At 40.7% G+C, this 19725-nt stretch overlaps 3 protein-coding genes and 1 long non-coding RNA gene across 5 annotated transcripts in view; 2 read left to right on the plus strand and 2 right to left on the minus strand.

Annotated features, from left to right (window-relative positions):
* Positions 1 to 404: 404 nt before the first annotated feature.
* LOC122763199 lies at positions 405 to 923 on the plus strand. The gene is made up of 3 exons (XR_006358952.1): positions 405 to 433; positions 615 to 644; positions 908 to 923. It is a non-coding gene; the product is annotated as an uncharacterized LOC122763199 (long non-coding RNA).
* A 5664-nt stretch (positions 924 to 6587) lies between these two features.
* On the plus strand, positions 6588 to 9262 carry fitm1l (fat storage inducing transmembrane protein 1, like). The gene is made up of 2 exons (XM_044037009.1): positions 6588 to 7622; positions 8070 to 9262. The coding sequence occupies exons 1-2, from the start codon at positions 7444 to 7446 to the stop codon at positions 8746 to 8748; spliced, it is 858 nt and encodes a 285-aa protein (XP_043892944.1). The 5' UTR covers positions 6588 to 7443; the 3' UTR covers positions 8749 to 9262.
* A 130-nt stretch (positions 9263 to 9392) lies between these two features.
* On the minus strand, positions 9393 to 16230 carry trnau1apb (tRNA selenocysteine 1 associated protein 1b). Of its 2 annotated transcripts, none has more exons than XM_044036998.1 (9): positions 16053 to 16230; positions 15261 to 15358; positions 14514 to 14613; positions 13763 to 13815; positions 13081 to 13209; positions 12558 to 12674; positions 11273 to 11558; positions 10989 to 11031; positions 9393 to 10505 (listed from the first exon to the last, which is right to left on the minus strand). In XM_044036998.1, the coding sequence occupies exons 1-9, from the start codon at positions 16086 to 16088 to the stop codon at positions 10366 to 10368; spliced, it is 1002 nt and encodes a 333-aa protein (XP_043892933.1). In that variant the 5' UTR covers positions 16089 to 16230; the 3' UTR covers positions 9393 to 10365. The 2 variants fall into 2 exon arrangements, with proteins under 2 accessions (XP_043892933.1, XP_043892925.1); XM_044036990.1 differs by having other exon boundaries at positions 10989 to 11034.
* A 1291-nt stretch (positions 16231 to 17521) lies between these two features.
* Positions 17522 to 19725, minus strand: part of LOC122781979 (potassium voltage-gated channel subfamily H member 6-like) — a 31420-nt gene continuing 29216 nt past the window's right edge. The window contains exon 21 of the mRNA XM_044046130.1: positions 17522 to 19723. Within this exon, the coding sequence (XP_043902065.1) occupies positions 19402 to 19723 (322 nt within the window). The 3' untranslated portion in view covers positions 17522 to 19401. The remainder of the gene's footprint in view (positions 19724 to 19725) is intronic.

A 19725-nucleotide genomic window follows, 5' to 3' on the forward strand; every position in this document is an offset into this window, starting at 1 on the left:
CCTCATCTACAAAGCTACTGGACCTTCATTTCTCTCCTTGCATTTTTCCACTACTGCATTTCATGTTGTTCCAATAGACCTTATTTCACTTAATGTTTTTCTCCTTGCACCCTTTAAGCAATTTCCCCCCCCAGGGATCAATAAGTGATTGTGATTTAATTACATTTATCCTCCCCAAATACATACAAAATTGGGTTAAATTGTTTATATTCTGACAGCAATCACTGACCTAAAGTAGAGGGGCTCCTACAAGAGGGGCCCCACTTGGGGCGTCCAAACCTCCACAGAAGGGTGTATAATTTTTTTACTTGTAATCTATAGAGGACTCAGCATGTACTTCATTTTTGTAAGTGTAAACAACAGAAGTTAAGGGTTTCCATCTGAATTACAGATTACCTGGGAGAAGCAGTGGTGTGGTCTACATGCCATGCAGGTATATATGCCATATACCCACGTAAAAATGTGCATTGATACGTATTAAGACGGTTCTTTTTACAGCACCTGTGTTTGAGCTATTTGTTTTTGCAAGTCAAAGTTGAAGACATTGATATTTTAGAAAATGATTTAAAAGTAAATAAAATTCATCATGCGTGCTCTGTTTTTGTCTGTAATAGTGTGCTGCACTTGGAACCTCGCCAAAGCAGGTACCAAAAAAAGCACCAGGTATCACAACTAATGGAAAAGCAAACGGGTATAGAGTCGAGTGGTAATGTGCTGTATAATGTAAAGAGAAGGGATGTCAATGCTGTCAAGCTTTAACTCTCCTCTAATATAAAACATATAAGTAATTCTATTTTTTCCGGTAAAAAAAGACATTTGACATTTTGATTGCCACAGAGACTTTTCAGCCTTTGACCAATAACCTGCTTGTGTTGTGCACATGTTCTTTTCTCTCATCCTCTCACAGTCTGAACTGCGGACCCTCTGAGGACACGTGGATGCAGAACGAATGACCCGGCCCCTCCTCTCTCTCTGTGATGAGAGAGGACCCCCCATCCTGCTCTCAAAGTCAATGTGTCTTGCGATGTTTTAACGTGAAGTAATGGTCTAATTATAAAAAAGTAATTACTAATGAAAAAAGCACGAACCCCGGTAGGATGTTGTTTCTATGTTAGGTGGTAAACAGCTGCATCCGTCACATGTCACTGGACCGATTTGCTGATCTATTTAAAGGCCTTCACCTGCTATAGTCATGCTCTGTTTGTAAGCAATTGGAAGGTCTATATCAGTATTCTTTTAATTTAATTTAGTTCCCACAGAGTGTTATTTGAAATGTCCTATTTATAAAGATACAATTATGCTTCACTCAGATGTCAAACTGCGACTTGAGGCAAAGATTTTCACTGCTCTGACTCTGATGTGATCATGTTGACGGAAAGGTGTTGCATACAGTCTCTAAGTGCAACACGTCTCTCTTAATGACAGCAGTGTTAAGTCGGACGATAAGTCTTGTGTCCACCTTGGCTTTAGGTCCGTTGTATACACTATAGGCTGGTCAAGCTACACATGTTCGGCATCTCGTCAGCAACCACTGCTGATACTTCAGTGACAGCTCCTGCATGTGGCTCTATGAGCTGATGAGACACATCTTAAAACAGCTGAAATCAAATACTGACTGACGGAAAATTCAATTCGCCTCCACTCAGATTGCTGCTCAGTTGTTTTGGGAGCAGCTGCTTCAAACATAAACAGTGGAGGACAATGATGGTCTGCAGACAGCTACATTCATCTTAGACCCCATTCAGACCTGGTCCTAAGGATCGATTGAACATGAAAAAAGCGGATGAAGTCTTCTGAATGTTAAACTATTGAAAAGCCACCAGGGGGCGACTCCACTGATGCCAAAAGAAAGTTGCTGTGGAAAGACAAAGGGCTACAAACCTTTGGAGCAGCTACTTTAAACAATAACACTGGAGAACAGCACCCATCCACAGACTGCTACATCCTTCTTTGGCCCCATTCAGACCTGCTCCTGCCAATACTTGATGGAATATAAGAAGAGAATGTAGTGTTATGTAGGTAAAAAGCAAGTTGGAAAGACTTAAAACAAAGGGATGCAACCCTGTGGTATCTGGAGAGGATCATAGCCTCAGTATATGAGGCACCTGCTCCACCAGGTTAGCTACCGCGGGAACCTCAAACACAATATTTACTGCAAGGTAAATGGTTGACAAAATCCAGATTGTTGTCCACTATCTAAACCCGTATTCAGATCCACTCCACAAGTGAATTATTTAATAAAAATCTTATTGTAAATTGGTTGAGTGGTTTGTGTTGTGTGGAGCAGCACATGGCCCACACAACTGAACGTAAAGGGAAATTGGCTTGTAACCGGGGTGTGGGAGCCATATATTAATTTGTATATTCCGGGTTCATTCCTCCTGAACACCAGGGGGCGTAATGGTAAAGGCCGTGTTCAGAAGACTTGTGGGATTTTATGGCTTAAGGTCTTTGTATTAAAAACTTGTTGGAAGTAACGTCACAACAGAGTGTGGAAGGTACGCAAATAAATGCAATTTGAGTTAAAATATAAGAACGTTTCGGTATCAGTTTCTCTGAGTTACACGGCTGAACAAATTACCAATTAGCAATCAGTAATGGGTGAGATGAATGGGGGGGTTGTGTCAGCAAGGGCATCCAAATATGGTGATCAGTAAAAAAGCAGGTGTTCCGATGTGGCGACCCCTAGAGAGAAGAAGACAAAAGAAAAATGTGTTGTATGTTATGTTAATACGTTTACATTATGCTGCTAACAGACAGACAAAAGTCAATGAAAATATAATTCTCTATGCCTTTTACCACACAGCTGTTGGGGGCCAGGTGGGGTTACAGTAAATGTCCTGAATCTACTTGGTGAAGGAAACAAACCTATATTGTATTTTTGACAATTGTTATGTCAAACCAAGATGTTATGTTTCCATTCCTGCTGACTAAAGCTAGCACTGTGAAATGCCCAGAGTCCTTGGACCCAGTAATGAATGCCAATAGTTCTTTTTCAAAACCAGAGATAAAAGCCAGGTATTAGCGGGTGATAAGACGGTTTTCATGATAAGTGTGAACGGGGCTTAAATGTGGCATAAAAGTAAATAGTTCACTCTTGGACAGTCAGTGCTCCATCCACACAGAGCTGCGCCCACCATTGTTCCCTCATCATTTTGGTATTAGGCATGTATGCAGTTTATTAATACTCTGAGCGCAATGGATATTAATAAACCTTTTGTTTGATACCATGTCTGAACCCACAGCTCAGTCAAACCACACAAACACTGTTTGAGTCTGTTTACTGGCTACACTATCAGTGGCACTTTCAGCCCGATAGCATCCCCAGAGATAAGGGCTCACTTTAACTGGAAATGAGCAGAACCATGCACAGACTTTGTCAACAGGGAAAAAACACAGACAGACAGAGAAGGTTTTAAATGTTCACTGAATATTTGGTAGGTTCTGCGGGGTGTGAGGAATGAATCTGCCAACTCTCACACAATGAGCGTGAGACTCACTCAGAAAAAGAGCCCGGAGAAGAGCATGATTGATAACGTTATAAATAGATGATCACACATTTGTAAACAGTTAAAGCCTGAGCTCTTCTTTGTTGTGTGACACTTTTCAATGTGACAAGCGTTTGACAAGAAATTACATCAAGAAAACCTTTGGAAGATGAAGACTAGCCAGAGATTTAGTGGCATTTCGCCAATCGGGATGAGGTGGAGCAGCGGTCAGTGAGGTACAGAGACAACAACCAGGTCCTTACACCCAAAACTAAGGCGTTGATCATGGACTAGGAAAATGAAAGAAAAAAAGACATTCAGTCCAACACAGCACTTAAGTTTCAGAGAGGACTGAAGAAACAAGAAAGACTATGATGGAGTGGCAGTGTAGGAGTTTTCTAATTCCAGAGGATGGCAGAGATGTAGCACCACGGATGTAAGCTGCCTTGAAACCCCTATAGAAAAATACTTAAGACTTCCAATTTCTGGGCGGGTACACATGGTGGTGGACTTGACCTGGATAAAGAAGACACAGCAGAGACTCTACCATTTCACACAGAAACTGCTTGTGGCCTTTTTCTGCTGCTCCATGCTGAACATATTCACACGCTCCATCTGTGTGTGGTTTGCCAGCTGGACAGCAGCAGAGAGGAAAGCGCTCCAGCAGGTTGTCACCACAGTTCAGTAGATCATTGAATGACTCTGTCCCCTCCCTGGAAAAGCTTTAAAGTTCCTACTGCCTCAAAACTGAGTCCATGACATGTTTGAAGACCCATCCCTGAAAAACTGCCCCAGCTCAGGTTAATGAAGACTTGGATAAACTGAATGAAGAACAGTTTTTACCCAAGAGTCAAAGACACATTTATGATAAAAACTTTGGCCCTGCTGCAACTGACCGTGAACCCCCAAACTGTCTGGACACATCTTTTCTCTCTTGGTTTTGGACTTTACATGGACTGGATTACATGGATTACCAGACTGAAACAACTCATATCCAAATTATTGCACTGATGTGACTTAGATCTGATTTTCTTCAGGGACTGTGTGGACACAGATTTGTGTCACCTTCAGTATGTGGCCCAAGATCAGATCAAATATGATCTGCAATGGATCGGATGTGAATCAAATTTGAACAATGTCGCAGGTAATCTAAACATAGATTTAGACAGACAGACAGATAGATAGATAAATAGATGACCCCATTATACTATTTATAATAATCTGACAGTAGGACTGAATTTAATCCCTATAGCTTAACACAGCCCAATGTGTCCAGCCATGTCCTTCCTTTTTGGATCTCTGCTTTGAAACATTTTCTGCAGCAGGTCAGGACAGAGCAGTTTGGGAAGGCAGCTGTTTCTGTTGTCAGCCAGTGTTTTAAGGTGGATTAGAGGCAAAAATCCTCCAGCTGACAGGTCCTCCAGTTGCCTGGTTGCCACCCAGACCCTAGCTCCTAAAATGTAAAAAAAAACACAAAAACCTGTTAGGTCCCAAATGAATTGCAGGAGAATCTTTAAGGGGGTCGCCAAATAAATTTACTGACTGTCATGTTTGTTGTACACTTATGAGCCACATGAGGGAGCTTTTTCAGTTTCCACCACAGTCACGGTTTCTGTCTCGCCAAATCTGCCAGGCACCTGTTGTAGATGGAAAAGCTCGGCTAAACCCACCACAAACTCCCTGCTGTGCATCAAACAGGCAAAAGCTGCTTTCCAACCTGCTCTGAAGTCCAAACATTGTTGACCAGAGAGAGAGAGGATGTTTGTGAGGACACAGCTCCCAATCCAAATGTTGCGGATAATGTCCAAGTGAGCTTATGTGAGAATGCAGCATGAGTGCTTAAGTTAGCAGCTCACAGTGGAGAAAATTAACTATTAGGTGCAAAGCTGATCTCTACAAAAACTGTTTTGGTCTGGACATTCTCTGGAGTTTGCCTTTCACATATGATGATATTGTACAGGTCAGACCAATAGAGTATACTGTATATAAAAATGGACGTAATAGTCTTCCAGTACAAAACAAACTCCTGTTGTTTGACTGGTCTTCACTAATTCAAAAGGCTTTTTTCCAGGGTTAAGATTTGGTTTTATGTTTAAGGACAACATTTGATTTGTGAGACTAAGCAGATTTTTGTAGATTGGTAGTAGAAGGGGTTGTTTTCCAATTGGAGGGTCAGAGTTCAATCCCTAACTCTGGTAGTCCACATGGCAACGTTTTCCTGGAAACAATACTGACACCCAAATTGGCCTCGACAACCTGACAGGGATAACTCTCTATGGCCAGCAGGTGTCGGCAACAGAGCACACATGTAACTGCGGTGGGTGGACAGTATCATGGTGCATCAGTAAAGACAGCAGCCGTCCTCTTGGAGATGCTGTTGCACTAAAGACAAATTAACAGTTAGTTTGACAATAAAGTTAGACCTTTAAATTGATCATATGAGGCGATAATGAGGTTCTTCGAGTGTATACATATTTATTTTACCTCTTTAGGACCTTTTCTGTTATAAACACTGATCTTGTCAGGACCAGTAGTCCTCATGGAGACCACAACCTGGTCCTAATGAGGCAGAACCTCATTTCTGAGGCGCTGGTTGAGGTTAGGATTACTGGTTAGGGCTTAAGGTAAGGGATAACGATTTTGGTTAGGTTGTCCAAAAGAATGGAAGTCAATGCAGAGTCTTAACAAGAAAGTGCTGTGCAAAATTGTGTCTGTGTGTGTGATTGACAGAGACAGACCGCAAGAGCAGCTGAGTCTCAGCTCAGATACAGTACAAAGGTCACTGCTAATAATACTCAAGAACATGGATTCACACACAGGCACAGTGTGTCACTGCATCTGATTACAAATCTCACTTGAACATTTGACTCTTTTAATGCAAAACTGTCAGTGAATTCAGGTTTGTGCCTGCTGCTCAGCTTTTCTCTTAGTCTCTGCCTCGACTATAAGTTCACATGCAGTTAAACAGAAACCCCGACAATAACACTGAAGAATCTATGTCACTGGAGTAACGTGACAAGTTGGAGGTCCAGGGGAAATACGACAGGGCGAGAACATAAATAGTTTTGTCATGTACTGTATGTGTGTGTGTGTGAAAGAAAGGAAGGAAGGGTGGAAAAAGAAGTGATGGCAAGTAAGAAAGCTACATTTGCTGTGCAGATTTGTGGTACAGCGATTTGGGACTTTTTGAACGTTTGCTGTTTGAATGACTGCACTGCAAAAGGAGAGTAGGAGGGAGACACTTAAGAACCTGCTGGACAAGGTCACAGCAGACTGATGCCTGTGGTCAGACTGACGCAGACTCTGGAGAGCAGTAGCGTGGATGAAGACTTGTGTAACCTAAAGGAGATCTGCAAACTCTTGGAAGGAAATCGACTGAGACAAAGGAATAACTTTAGTTGGGACACATATAGCTAAGATGTGCAAAGGGACCGAGAAGGAGGCAGTAATGCAATATCACCTGCCAGCTGTTGTAGAACACCAAAAAAGAAGTTAAGGAAGATACAGAAAAGTGGCGTGAGAAGTGAGTCAGCAGAAAGGCCTATGAGGCTTGGGCATTCACAGTGTGCATGTCCCCATATCTGAGGAATGCCACAGGCCACCTGTTGTTTCATTCATGCGGCGCATGGAAGCTAACAGCATCGCACCAGAAGATCTGGACTCCACAGCCAACAACTTTGAAATGCTAACTCAATGGATCCAATCAGCAGTCTTTGGAAAAGTGTTTGTATAGATTGATTGTTTCCAAAGAGTGTTCTGGATGACAAAGTTTTTTGACTAAGCAGCAGCAGTCATCTACAGTTACATGTGTGTGTTACATGCATTCTAGTCAGGATTACAGTCTTGTCACATGAAACTGTGCATGCTGTTTAGTCTGAGGTGGATAATCCACTCCTGCATTCAGAGGCCGTAGGCAGCTGCTTTTCATATTATTTGAGTTAACTCCTGGGACCAGATGTTCCTCAACACAGTGCTGGTGGTCCTGACGGACCTGGCAGCCCATCTCCTGGGTAACACTGTGTTCCGGAAGCACTTCCACCTGCTGCTATCTGCCGTGGTGATGTTTGGTCCTGCACTGAGCTTCTGGGTCTCCAGCCACAGTGTCTTTGCCAGGAGGAGCCACTTCCTGTACAGGTGAGACCATTTCCTGTTTACTTCCTGCTCACTTGTTCCAATCTGGACCAATGGTCTGGCACAATTGACACTTATTATATTGTATCCTGGTATCCTATCATTTTTAGATTGTATCCTGGGATCAATGTAAACCACATGACATATTTGCTAAGGCCACGCCTCTTCTGTCTGTGTCAGGTTACGCAGGCTGGTAAGAATTTTACTGTATATTGTGGGAAACTGCATCATCGTTTTCAAAGGTCTCTGCAAATGTTTCTGCCCATCCTGAAAGGCCCAGGATTTCCCATCCAGACTAAAACAGCTAAACCAGCTGCATATTCAAACTCAAAAATGCTAGGGTAGTGTGGATCACAATTAATTGGACACTATGGTCAAAAACCTTTTAATGAGGTCCTGTGTCACTTCAGCTGCAAAATACTGTTCTCACCTCTTCTCTTGTGTCTCCAGGCTGTTCCTGCACTCCGGCTGGGGCTGGACCTGCATCTTTGTCGGTTCCTTCGTCTTCCTCCTCTCCTTCTCCATCCGTCGTTCACTTGCTCTCTCTGTCCGTCACCTCTCCAGGCTTGGATTGGCTGGGGGTCTGTGGCTAGGCTTCTGCAAACTCCTGGATTATCTGGAGAACACAACAGGAAGCTGCTATGAACCTATGCTCAGTGGCCCGGAGGCCACCATCGGCCAGCCTCTGCTGGTGCTGCGAGAAGGGGAAAGTAAGTCTGAATGTCTGAAAGCTGGGATGCTATGGAGAGGATATGAGGTTTCAGAGGACATCTTCCTCCTTTGTCTGTGCTGCCTGGTGCTGGCAGAGGAGACGGCCGTGTTTGGTCCATACCTGAGCTTGGGAGGGATCTCCGATGCTCCTCTGAGGATCCTCTTTCTCTTCTGCGTTCTCCTGCTGGGACTATGGATCTTTCTGCTTCTCTGTCTCTTAGCTTACTTCCCAAAGTTCCCTGCCCAGCTGCTGGGGGGCGCTCTAGGTTGCCTGAGCTGGAGGGGACTGTATCAGGGTTGGTACCGTGTGGGGCTCAGCTGGTGCTGTCCGGGACGCCCTGGACTGGGGCTGCTCAACATCAAGACTGAGACGTCAGATGCTGAAGGCAAACCACTGAACCACAATTACTGCAATTAACTGAAAAAAAACCAAAAGACTTTGCAAAGTTCAAGCTAGTTGTGGTTGAAGTCGTCATTTCCTAGTACCTAGTTTCAAATAGAATCTCCTCAAGCCCCAGAACTCAGAACAAGAAGAACGCTGTGCTGTTAATAGCAAACCACTGGTATCGCTAACAGTAGCTAGCCCAAGATAAGTTTGCATCCACATTTTTGTTTTCTCCAACTTTTCAACTGGAAAAATATCAACTCCATGTATTACTCAAAAATGTTGCTGAGGGAGTTCGCCTGACAAGGAATCTGCAGCTGGGTTTCGGCATCTGAATCTGGTGGTGAAGATGCAGATTTGAACCTGCCATGCTTACCTGATTCTCTTTCCCTTCCCATTTTTCAGACGCCCTCAGCAAATGTAAAAGGAACTGTGACATCATAATTCAAGATGGCTGATCCAAACACTAACGATGTGAAAGTTGTGAAAGTCTTTTCTAGCCATTAGTCATGTTTGTGTCCAAATTGAATAAACTGTACAAACACTACACTTTTTTATTATGGTGTTTTCATGTATATTAAATACAGTGTGATGAGTTTATCAACTACAGTAGATAAGCTAGCAAATCTGCAAAATTAGCCACCTTTAATCGGTTTTACTGGAACTGAAACGCACTGTGAAGAAATAGTAACTTTTAATATGTAATAATAAAAACACGTTATTTGTGTTCACTGATGAGCAGAAACAGGATACTATATCCAATTTAAAATAAACTTCCAACTTTGATTAGACTTTCTCAGACAGGATGGGCACAGATTAAAAAAAAGAACACGGATTACCACTTCTTTTTTAAAACATTTCTTCAGAAAAACATAGAAAACGAGCCAGCTGAAAACAGGAGACAATGCCCGACATCTGCTACAGTAATTCAGTCGACTACCTCTTAAAAACCATAACATACTTTTACAGTACTCAGAAGGATTGTGAGGTCATACCATTCATCGATTACACAGAATAGAAAACAAATACTTGGATTATTATTGCGTTAACTCAAAATTACCTTTTGTCCATACTTCCACACGTTGACCTAAACGATGTTCCGAAAAAATAGGGACAAGCAACGATAAAACAAATACCAGGAACATTCTTTCATTAAAGATGAACTGGACAAGACGACTGATAGCTTGTATTCACATTAAAATGATCTACATGGCAAATGACATTAAAGGCATTGTTTCATTCCCGTCTTCATAAGACGACCTCTTCGTAAAGTTAGCTGGTGTGACCATTTCAAAACATGTGAGATTATCCGGTGGTGAAATAACACAGGGCGTCAATTTGACTGCTACACCTTCTGCAATTCATCCCTTAAAGTTCACATTAAACACAGCAACTATGATGGATTTTTGAACAAAATGTCTGTATATTACCAACATGGTAAACATTAAAATCCAGTGAATGATTGTGCACTTTAAGTATGTGAAGAAGAGGAATGAGTAAAACTCTACGAACTGTCAGAACAGTGAACACTGAACAGACCTTTACAAGGTGTCAGTGTCACTTAAGAAAATATGAGTTATGAGGAGTAGAAAAACCATTTACAAAAATTAAAAGTATTTGAGAGTTAGGGAAGGGGGAAAAGAAAAGAAGTTATGAAGGAAGTGAGGGGTCGATAGAATCGAGAGAGTCTGGACTTTCCCAGTGACAGTTCATCATGGCATCGTAGAACTCCTCACTGCGCTGCATGAAATCTCTGTTCCACTGGTCTACGTCACAGCCAGCTGTGGGGTCTGAAAAATGTATATATACAGCATGTGTCATCATAATCAGAGCAATAACAGGAGGCAGATGCAGTTCAGCAGTGGCTACATTAACCATTACATACATTAACCAGGAAAATTACATTCATTCATTCCAATGTTGAAAATAACCTGCTCAATTATTTGCTTCATATTAAAAAGTCAATGCAGCAATTCATGATTATACAACAAATAACGTTTTGTCATTGTTTTCTCGATATCTACTTCAATAACTACATCATTTGTGGTGTATCTATTACCTCAAGGTGGCAGCAAGCATGTAGTTTGTGGACTGAATGTGTTTGTGCAGAAATTATGAAATTTACCAGATTTCTTGAATGCAACTTGTATCCACTCATTTCTTAACTTAAAAGAAACTACAGTAACAACTATCATTGGATTTGGGCTCCACGTGTTGATTTCATTTTCTGAATTGTATTATTGTTATTGATTTATAAAGATGTAAAATCTTACCTTCTGTATTGTCCTCCTCCAAGTCCTCAGTCCCCTCGTGGCTCTGCTGTGGAAAAAGATGAAACACTGGCAGTTATAAAAAACTGGCATGATGAATCAAAAAACCCAAAAACCTAAACTGTATAATTCCCAACTCCGCTAGTCTACATCCTAGGGCTGAACAATTAATCGAAATTTCTATCGGACCATTTAAATGGCAAAGAGGGAGGCGCGGCATGCATCATATTGTTTGTGAGCCATTAGTAAATGGATGATGATGGATTTGGGGTTTCTTTTCCGCTCACCTCCACAGCTCCTGACACGTCACCAGCCACGGGCGGCAGTCCAGCAGGAGGTGGAGGCGCCACCTGACCCGGTGGAGGGTAACCATAGGACCCATAGTTGTAGTTGTAGCCAGTGTTGTAGCCGCTGTTGTATCCACTGCTATTATAGCCACTGTACTGGTCATAGCCTCCCCACTGGGGGTAGTAACCCCCGCTACTATTGTTGCCGTAGTAACTGGGCTGAGACTGGTTGTAGTTGCTGTAGTAATTCTGGCCCTGGTTGCCCTGGTAGCTGCTCATCTTTTGGCTGTAAAATAAAAATAAAAACATTATTTCACACAAGTTCACATTGCATCAGTCACAAAATTTAAATTTAATTTATAAATGTTTAATTTATCAATCTGAATGAATATAAACATAAAAGATGAAAAAAAAAATTAAAATTTCAAAAAATGCATTTTAATTTTTCGGTTACAAAACAAAACCCTATTGTCAATTTTTACATCATGTTCTATTGAAGAGGAGCTAAAACTAGCGACAGAGACCATTAACTCCCAAGGAAAATGTTTACTGATGTTATAAATCAAGTACGAATTGGTCTCATTTTGCCCATCAACTCTAATGGCGTATTTCCACAGGCTCTACTTGCCTCGCCACACAACAGTTTAAGTAGCGTTTCCACTAGCGTAGTACCTGGTACCAGGCTCAGGCGAGGTTCCAAAAGCTTGCTGAGTAGGTACTACGCAATGATTGGTCAGACTGCCGGCTACTGACTGGCCAGAGTGCCGTCACAGGAAGAGAAGTCCCACACACAAATCAAATCGAACAGCGCCGAACTGTAGATCACTTAAACATACTTAACAATCCTAAAAACGTGAGTTAATTTCCAACAACTACAGGAGTTGTGTTTGTGTGTCGCGTATAAAACCAAGTCACTGCAGTTTCACTCAGCCGTGCAGTGATGACTCCACCCATGCTAAGTAGGTACTTTTTTGTAGTGAAGATACAACCTAGGCCAGGCGAGGCAAGGAGAGCCGGTGGAAATACGCCATAATTCAAACTTTCTTTCTTTCGCCCCCTGGTGGCTACTGCTACCTCTGTCATTTTCCCTAGGCTTCACTTTTCAAATGAGAGGACTAGACCCAATATTATACAGTCTAAGCTTCTAAAGCTAAGTTTGTTTATTTTCTTCCTCGAAATGACAGACTCAAAAGGGGCACAGAACGTCAAACCCGAACAGATTTGAAAAACATGACATTTGTTATATTCATAAGGCGAGGATGTGAGGTTTTTGTCCGCGTCTTACCTCTTTGCTACAGCAATGCTGAGTCTGAGCGGCTTCCCACCGAGCATTGTCCCCTGACACTCCTCGATCGCCTTCTTCTGCTCGGTCTCATCCCCGAACTTGACGAAACCGTAGCCTCTGCAAGTCAAACAACACTTACACCACGTTCATCGCCGACACACTACTACACACTAGGCAAAACAAAATAGCCACTTATAATGAGAAACAGAATATAATGGGTATTATTATGGTAGAACTGAAACTTGTTGTTTTACTTTTAACATGAGGTACCATCACTTGAATTGTGAGTTGCTCTTGCTTAGCCTATATGGGGAAAACAATAGTTTTAGCATAAGACTGCAAGGAAAACATAGTGTCAGCCTTTTTTTTGAAAATAGATGAAGATGTCGTCCATAGCACTGCCATCCAAATATGCACGATACTAGCAAAACCAGTAAACACTTGATATTATTGACAAAAAATTATCAAAACACAATATTACAAAATACATCTGTTAAGCCACTTTGCGATGAACTTCTCATACCTGGAGTATCCATACTGGTCAGTGACAACTTTAGCTCCTTTGCAGGAAGGATACTTCTTAAAAACTTGGTGCAGCTGGAAGTCGTCCACCTCAGACGCCAAGTCGCCTACAAACACTGAAAACTCTGGCCTATAAAGAGGAGAAGACAAAGGTTAAACTATCCATTGTAGGAAACAGTGGATTTGTTGTTTGGACCAAACCTGTAAAGTGTGACGTCTTGTTTTGTCCACAACCCAAAACAAATCAGTTTTAATGATTTATTTGTGATATGGAGCAGAAAAACAGAAAATATTCACATTTATGAGAAGCTGAAAAATCTGACAATTGATTTTGATTATTCAAAAACAGTCAAAGCCCAATAACATAGTTCCCTTTTTTTTTCCGTATCCGCTGTCTTCATGTTGTAAATTACAATTAAAACAAGTTTTCTGATTTTTCAGCTTCTTAAAAGTTAATGATTCTGGTTTCTTTGCTTCATAAAAAGCCACAAAGAAATCATTCAAACAGAATAAGTTTTGGTTTGTGGACAAAACATTGATCCAACAATAAATAACTATGAAAATAATGGTTAGTTGCAGCTCTAAATACTATTGGATTAGTTGACAGTAGTTATAAGGGTTTCTTTTTTAAACTTTGGATTTAAACAAAAACCTGTTAATGTCAAGAATGTGAATCCTCTTACCCTGCCTCTGGCCGTTTCCCATACGTGGCATAGTTTAGCTTAAACTTCCGTGGCTGCACATGTGGGGGGAAGAGAAGACAAACATACTTAGCAAAGTTCAAAAACCAAAGACGTGTACTATAGCACTGATATTGCTGAAAATAGAGAGTAGAGTTATTGTGGTTGTTGTTATTTGGGTTTACATACCTCGACCACCCAGACCAGCCTTTAGCCCATTCCTCAGTTAGTTCCTTAATTGCTTCAAACAAAATACATTCATGTACAAGCGGCCTTTTTGCCGCCTCCAGCAGCAGGTACAGGCTGGAGGACAGGGGAGTCCAGTAGCTTGGCCAGCTCACCGGGCCAAGAGCGTTTCGAATTCAGCAGCAAGCAACTAAAGCTCACAACTTTAAATGTGTCCTAAAAAGTAACTGTAACTGGTATTTATTTGTATTTAGTTTAGCTTTGTAAATATTTCTGTATTTTAACATGTCAAGAAAAGTACAACAGTGGTAGCAAAAAAGAATTGATTATCACTTATAATAGACATATCAATCCTATCGCCATAACATATAGCTCCACTATCCACAGTCAAATCAGCACATACATACTGGTAAAATTAAGTCTAATACTGGGAAAAGAAGGAAGGCGGTATTAAATTTCAGTAATATTTATTTATATTTGTGGAAACAAAATATTCAAGCAATGCAGTAAGGTTTGAATCAAAGATATATGTGAACATGTATTTTTGCAATTACAGCACAAAACTTACCGGATTTGATCCGGGGACTAGTTTCCCATTGAGTCTCTGGACACAGCGTTCGACACTTGCTTCATCTGCCAGCTCCACAAAGCAGTATCCTGCAGAACCCCTGCAAAGGAGGACACACAGGTAAAGGACTCTAACTGAAACACACTGAAGCAGCACTTGAAATAGAACATTTTAGGCTTTTATACAGGCTTTACTGTACATTTCAGAGGGACTAGAATGTGCCTGAGGCTTCACTTGTTCTGTATTACAACGTTTAATAAACTGAGGAATCTGATGCTGAACCTACCTATATCACAGATTGGTTGCAACATGCACACCCTCTGGCATCACACATGAATCCAACTTAGTGTTCCCACTAAAATTAGCAGGTATACCCAGGTTTTTTTTAACCTAAGTAAACCTGCAACAAAATGAGATTAACACTATTCCCATTACTTGCTGGTCTGTCCTTTTATTCACTTCACTATCACCTGCACGTCACAAATGTGCCAAACACAAAACAATAGAGGAAGAAGAAAAAACAACACAACAGAGTCTTGTGAAAATGTTAGAGTCGTGACTATTTGGTATTTTATACGTCAGTCGCTGCTTCAAATTCAACTGCAAGTGAATGACCTTTAGCCCTTTACAGGTATTTCACCACCAGTTTCCCCACCTCTCACAAAAAAAGCACATCCCATAGCGTAGAATCTAACTTCAGAGCGTCTCCACAGACACTGGTATGTTGGGACTGTGTATAAATCTTACCCTGTTATCCTGTGAGTGATGATTTTGACTCCACATGGTGACTCTCCCATAGCACTGAAGGCTTGTTTGATGAAGTTCTCATCCATGTATGGGTCCAACTAAACGCACAGAAAACACATTGCACACAGATCAAATTGATGGAACAGGTTTAATAGACAGTGTTTGACAATGGGTTTTACACTTTAACTTAAATTTTAACACATGTCACACGTTTCAGTCAGTGTCACAGAACAAACTTCTGTTGTTGGAAGCTTAGTTAACTCAAAACAAGGGACTGAACTAGGGCTACAACTAAAAATTATTTTCATAATCAAGTATTCTGTTGAGTATATTAAGTACAGAATATGAGTACTTGTGCCACCTCTGTTTTTAATGACCTGTTATATGCAGCAAAAAACAAGAAAATGTTCAATTGTGATTGTGAAAATACTTGACGGTTGATATAACAATTGATTAATGGTTTCAGACCTATATTGAACACAATTGTGACAAATCCATAGTAAATAGTCAAAGTTTCATAGTCTCGTGAGAAGCTAAGCTACCAGCTAACAGGTTGTTACAACGAAACTAGAGTTACGGTAAACACGTGATGTAACGGCGAACAAATTGCGACACATATTTTTTACTTCAAATGTTTTCACTGTGTGTTGTCGACACTAGAGTGGGTTTAAACTCGGTTTAGTTTAGCCTCGTTGTGACTGACGGTGTCACAGATCAAGGCTAACTTTTTTTAGCAACCGAGCTAGCATCAAGTACGCTCTTCTACCGTAAGAAATTAGACTTTGAACGTACGTCACCCATCCACAGGCTCGTTTGTCTGTTGAACATTTTCGCGTTCGAAGCCGCGGTTCTACTACAGACGAGTTCGCTGGTGTTAAAAGGTGTTTATTTACATCCACCACGTCTCTAATTTCTCCAGGTAACGTGGTACAACATCCGGCTGGCAGAACCAACTTCTTCTAATAATAGTTCCCGGTAGGGAACTGCGTCATCACCGCCACCTACTGGACTGGAGTGTAGAGCGGTTCTTCTTCTTCTTCTTTCTTGAAGTTTTATGGTGGTTGGCAAACGATTTGGTGCATTTGGCGCCACCATCTGGTATGGAGTGTGGGTCGAAATGTTGATCTAACTGAACTAAAAATTAATAATAAGAATCATATGTATATATGTATATGTATATGTATATATATCCAATCCAATCAAATCCATCTTTATTTATAAAGCACTTAAAAAAAACAACACAAGCTGAAACAAAGGGCTGTACAACAGAGATAAATAAGATAAAAAGATAAATAAAATATAAAAAATGACATCATAGGCGTAGACAACAAACAATTAAACATACAATAAAACAATAAAATACTGTAGAACGTATTAATAAAAACACAAATCAAAAAGTCATACAATAAAACTATAAAAAGATACTACTGGGTTGAAAGCCAAAGAGTAAAAATGTGTTTTAAGATGTGTTTTTAAAAGTGGACAGTGATGAGGAATAATGTGTTGTTCAATCCTGTATGGCCAAATCTGATCCTCGATATTATATTTTCCTCTTTGCTGCTTCTTTCCGTGCACCTAGCCTCTACCACTTTTCTTTGGATTCGGAAAAACCTTCTTCCTTTCTTCTCCTCCTCCCAAATTTTTTTGCCATCTCTCCTTTAGTTTTTGATTAATGATGTTGTTAATTTCTGTTTTCCTTAATTTTGTTGCTATGTCTATATTATTATGCCCTGTTGCTGCTTTTGCCACCTTGTCTGCTATTTCATTCCCTTTAACCCCAATGTGTGCTGGTATCCATAAACATATTACTTCCATCATCTGAATTCTATATAATGTTTGTTGTATTTCTATAATGAGGTCTTGCCTGCTTTCAGAACGACTGGACTGTAAGCTTGTGAGTGATGAACTCGAGTTTGAGCAGATTATTGTTTACAGTGGTTGTATTTCTTCCACTCACTCGACTGCTAATAAAATAGCAGTAAGTTCTTCTGTGTATACTGATACATTATCACTTATTCGTTTCTGTTTTTTAATTTGAAACTCTGGTATGAAGACTCCTATTCCTGTTTTTTGGGAAACGGTTTTTGATGCATCTGTGTATACTTGGATGTATCCATGATAGCTGAGAATAGCATATTCTACCTAGGGAAGAGCCTTGACCCATGATGCAGGAGTGTCAGATACATGAATATGAACAAGGCAAAGCAACACGGGTGTTGGTAAATATACAAGACAACATCACGTCAAGGCAAGTCTTAACATCAGGACTTAACATCATTGTTTACTCATGTACCAATACAGCCACGTGCAAAAAAATAGAAATAAATAAATAATCATCAGTTAAATTCTGACATTTAATATTTATTTCCTTGCTGTGACACTGTGAATTACCTTCTTGTAGGACTAATAGAACATGTAATGTCGAACTATCACTATATTACTAATTGTGAAAGATTCCAGATCACTTTTGATCAGATTAAATCCACTTCCTCCTTTTCAGCATCAGATAAATTTCCATCGAACATAATAAACCTAATTACACATATCCACGTAAACATGATTATAAAATATTCACTCATCCATCTTTCAGAGCGTCTGCGATGACCCATTCTCCATCCTCATTACACAGATAGAGTCACTACAACAAGGAGGATGAGCACACGATTTCTGGCGTCAGTACAATTTAATCTCAGATTATCACTTTAATTTCTATCTTTCTACTAGATCTTTTTTTTTTTAAATCAACACATTGTATGATTTTCTCGCCATCTGAAGATGTACCAGCGCATTAGATACACAATGAGTAGGAAATCTAATTGTTAAAAATCCTGTTGTCTGCCAGCATGTGGTTCGTGGGAGATTTTTTCTGGACCCTAAACAAAGTTTGCCCAACCTTTTACTTAAGATTTGTGTGCAAATGTTTAAATTAACGTTGTAATGAATTTACTAAACGTTTGTTTACTGATCCAAAATGGTGTTAGGTCTTGGGTCAAATTTGCTGTTGGCACAATTGATATTTTGTTATGGGTCACAATCGTTTGCCATCTTCTTAAAGTGGGTGGCCCATACAGAAAGTTTGGGACACACTGTATCAGAGGACCGTAATGTAAGTAGTAGGCTACTTTTAAATGTCCTAAAAGCACAAAGAGATTATTACAAAGACATAATCAGACTGTAAACACTGAGCAAATATCCATTGCACAATTTTCATTGATGTTGCATGCATTCAAGTTTATCTCTAGATTTATAACATCTGAGTAAATCTTATCACAGATGAGGATTAGGGCTGTGTGACTTGATTTTAACCTCAGAATCCCGAAGAAAATGTCAGAATTTAATTGTTTGCATTCAATTCTAAAGTGCTGGGAGTGTGTTTATTTTCAGTCAAGCTTAAAATGCGCTTTTTCACAGTTGGTGTGCAGAGTGCACTAGTTCAGTTCAGTTCAGAGGAAATGGCAAAACTGTTGGGCCCAGGCAGGCAGAGCCACTTCAGACTCATCCGAGCGATCGATGGCTGCTGTGGAAGACAGTGGAACATGATGGATGGTGTACGAGGTCCACAGACTGATGATGACCTGACTAAGTTGTGGCAGGGAAGGTCAGGTGCTCAGTAACTCAGGACCAGGATGATGAACATCATACCATACATCCATACCAAAAGGTTTTCATTTGAAAAAGAACTGCATGCAGATTAAGTGTTATAGCTTCATATCAGAGGTAATCTGTGTCCATACTAGCAAACCTGAAATGTATATGGTAAATGGTCTTTATTTATCTTCATACCCACAGCCATCAGGCACATTGGCATGTAGACTAGCTAGCGTAACGGGGAAATCAAATCCTCAAATAGATAGATTCCACTGAACCACTGTCACTATTCTATTCAGGTACATCAAGCATGTGGTTACTGGTGTAAACAGGATTCTTTTACTCTGCTCTTTTGTCATTTATTTGCTCACAATTCCAACGAAAACATGGATTCAAACTCAACATATTCAGCTCAGACTCAGGCTTGGCTGTCTGAGTCTGAGGTGAATATTTTTCAACAACCCATGTGTCCTGTGGAAGTTGAGACTTTGATTTTGTAATATGATGCTAAAGGTTTAACAGGTGAGACACTCCAATAATATGGGGGGGGGGACTAGTAGGAAGACTTGTGACAGGATGGGGCATGGATGGTAGTGGGTGAGGCCATGAGACCGATAACTGAAGGAACACAGTTGACTGAGTTAGACTCTGGGAGGTCTGGCTGCATTTGTTCCTGGTTTTCATTAGACTGCTGGGGGTTGGTGGACGGAGACTTGTCTTTTGAGACAAGTGGAGGAACAATAGTGGGAGACAGGACGGGGGAAAGGACGTATGGTGTGGATGTCAATGTGCTGTAGGAAGGTGGGATCGCTGTTGTCTGCTTCTGCAGGAGCTGCATGATGGTCCTGAGGTCTTCTGAAAAACAGGACTCCAACCT

Source organism: Solea senegalensis, linkage group LG1 (genome assembly GCF_019176455.1).
Source record: "Solea senegalensis isolate Sse05_10M linkage group LG1, IFAPA_SoseM_1, whole genome shotgun sequence".
NCBI classification, from domain to species: domain Eukaryota; kingdom Metazoa; phylum Chordata; class Actinopteri; order Pleuronectiformes; family Soleidae; genus Solea; species Solea senegalensis.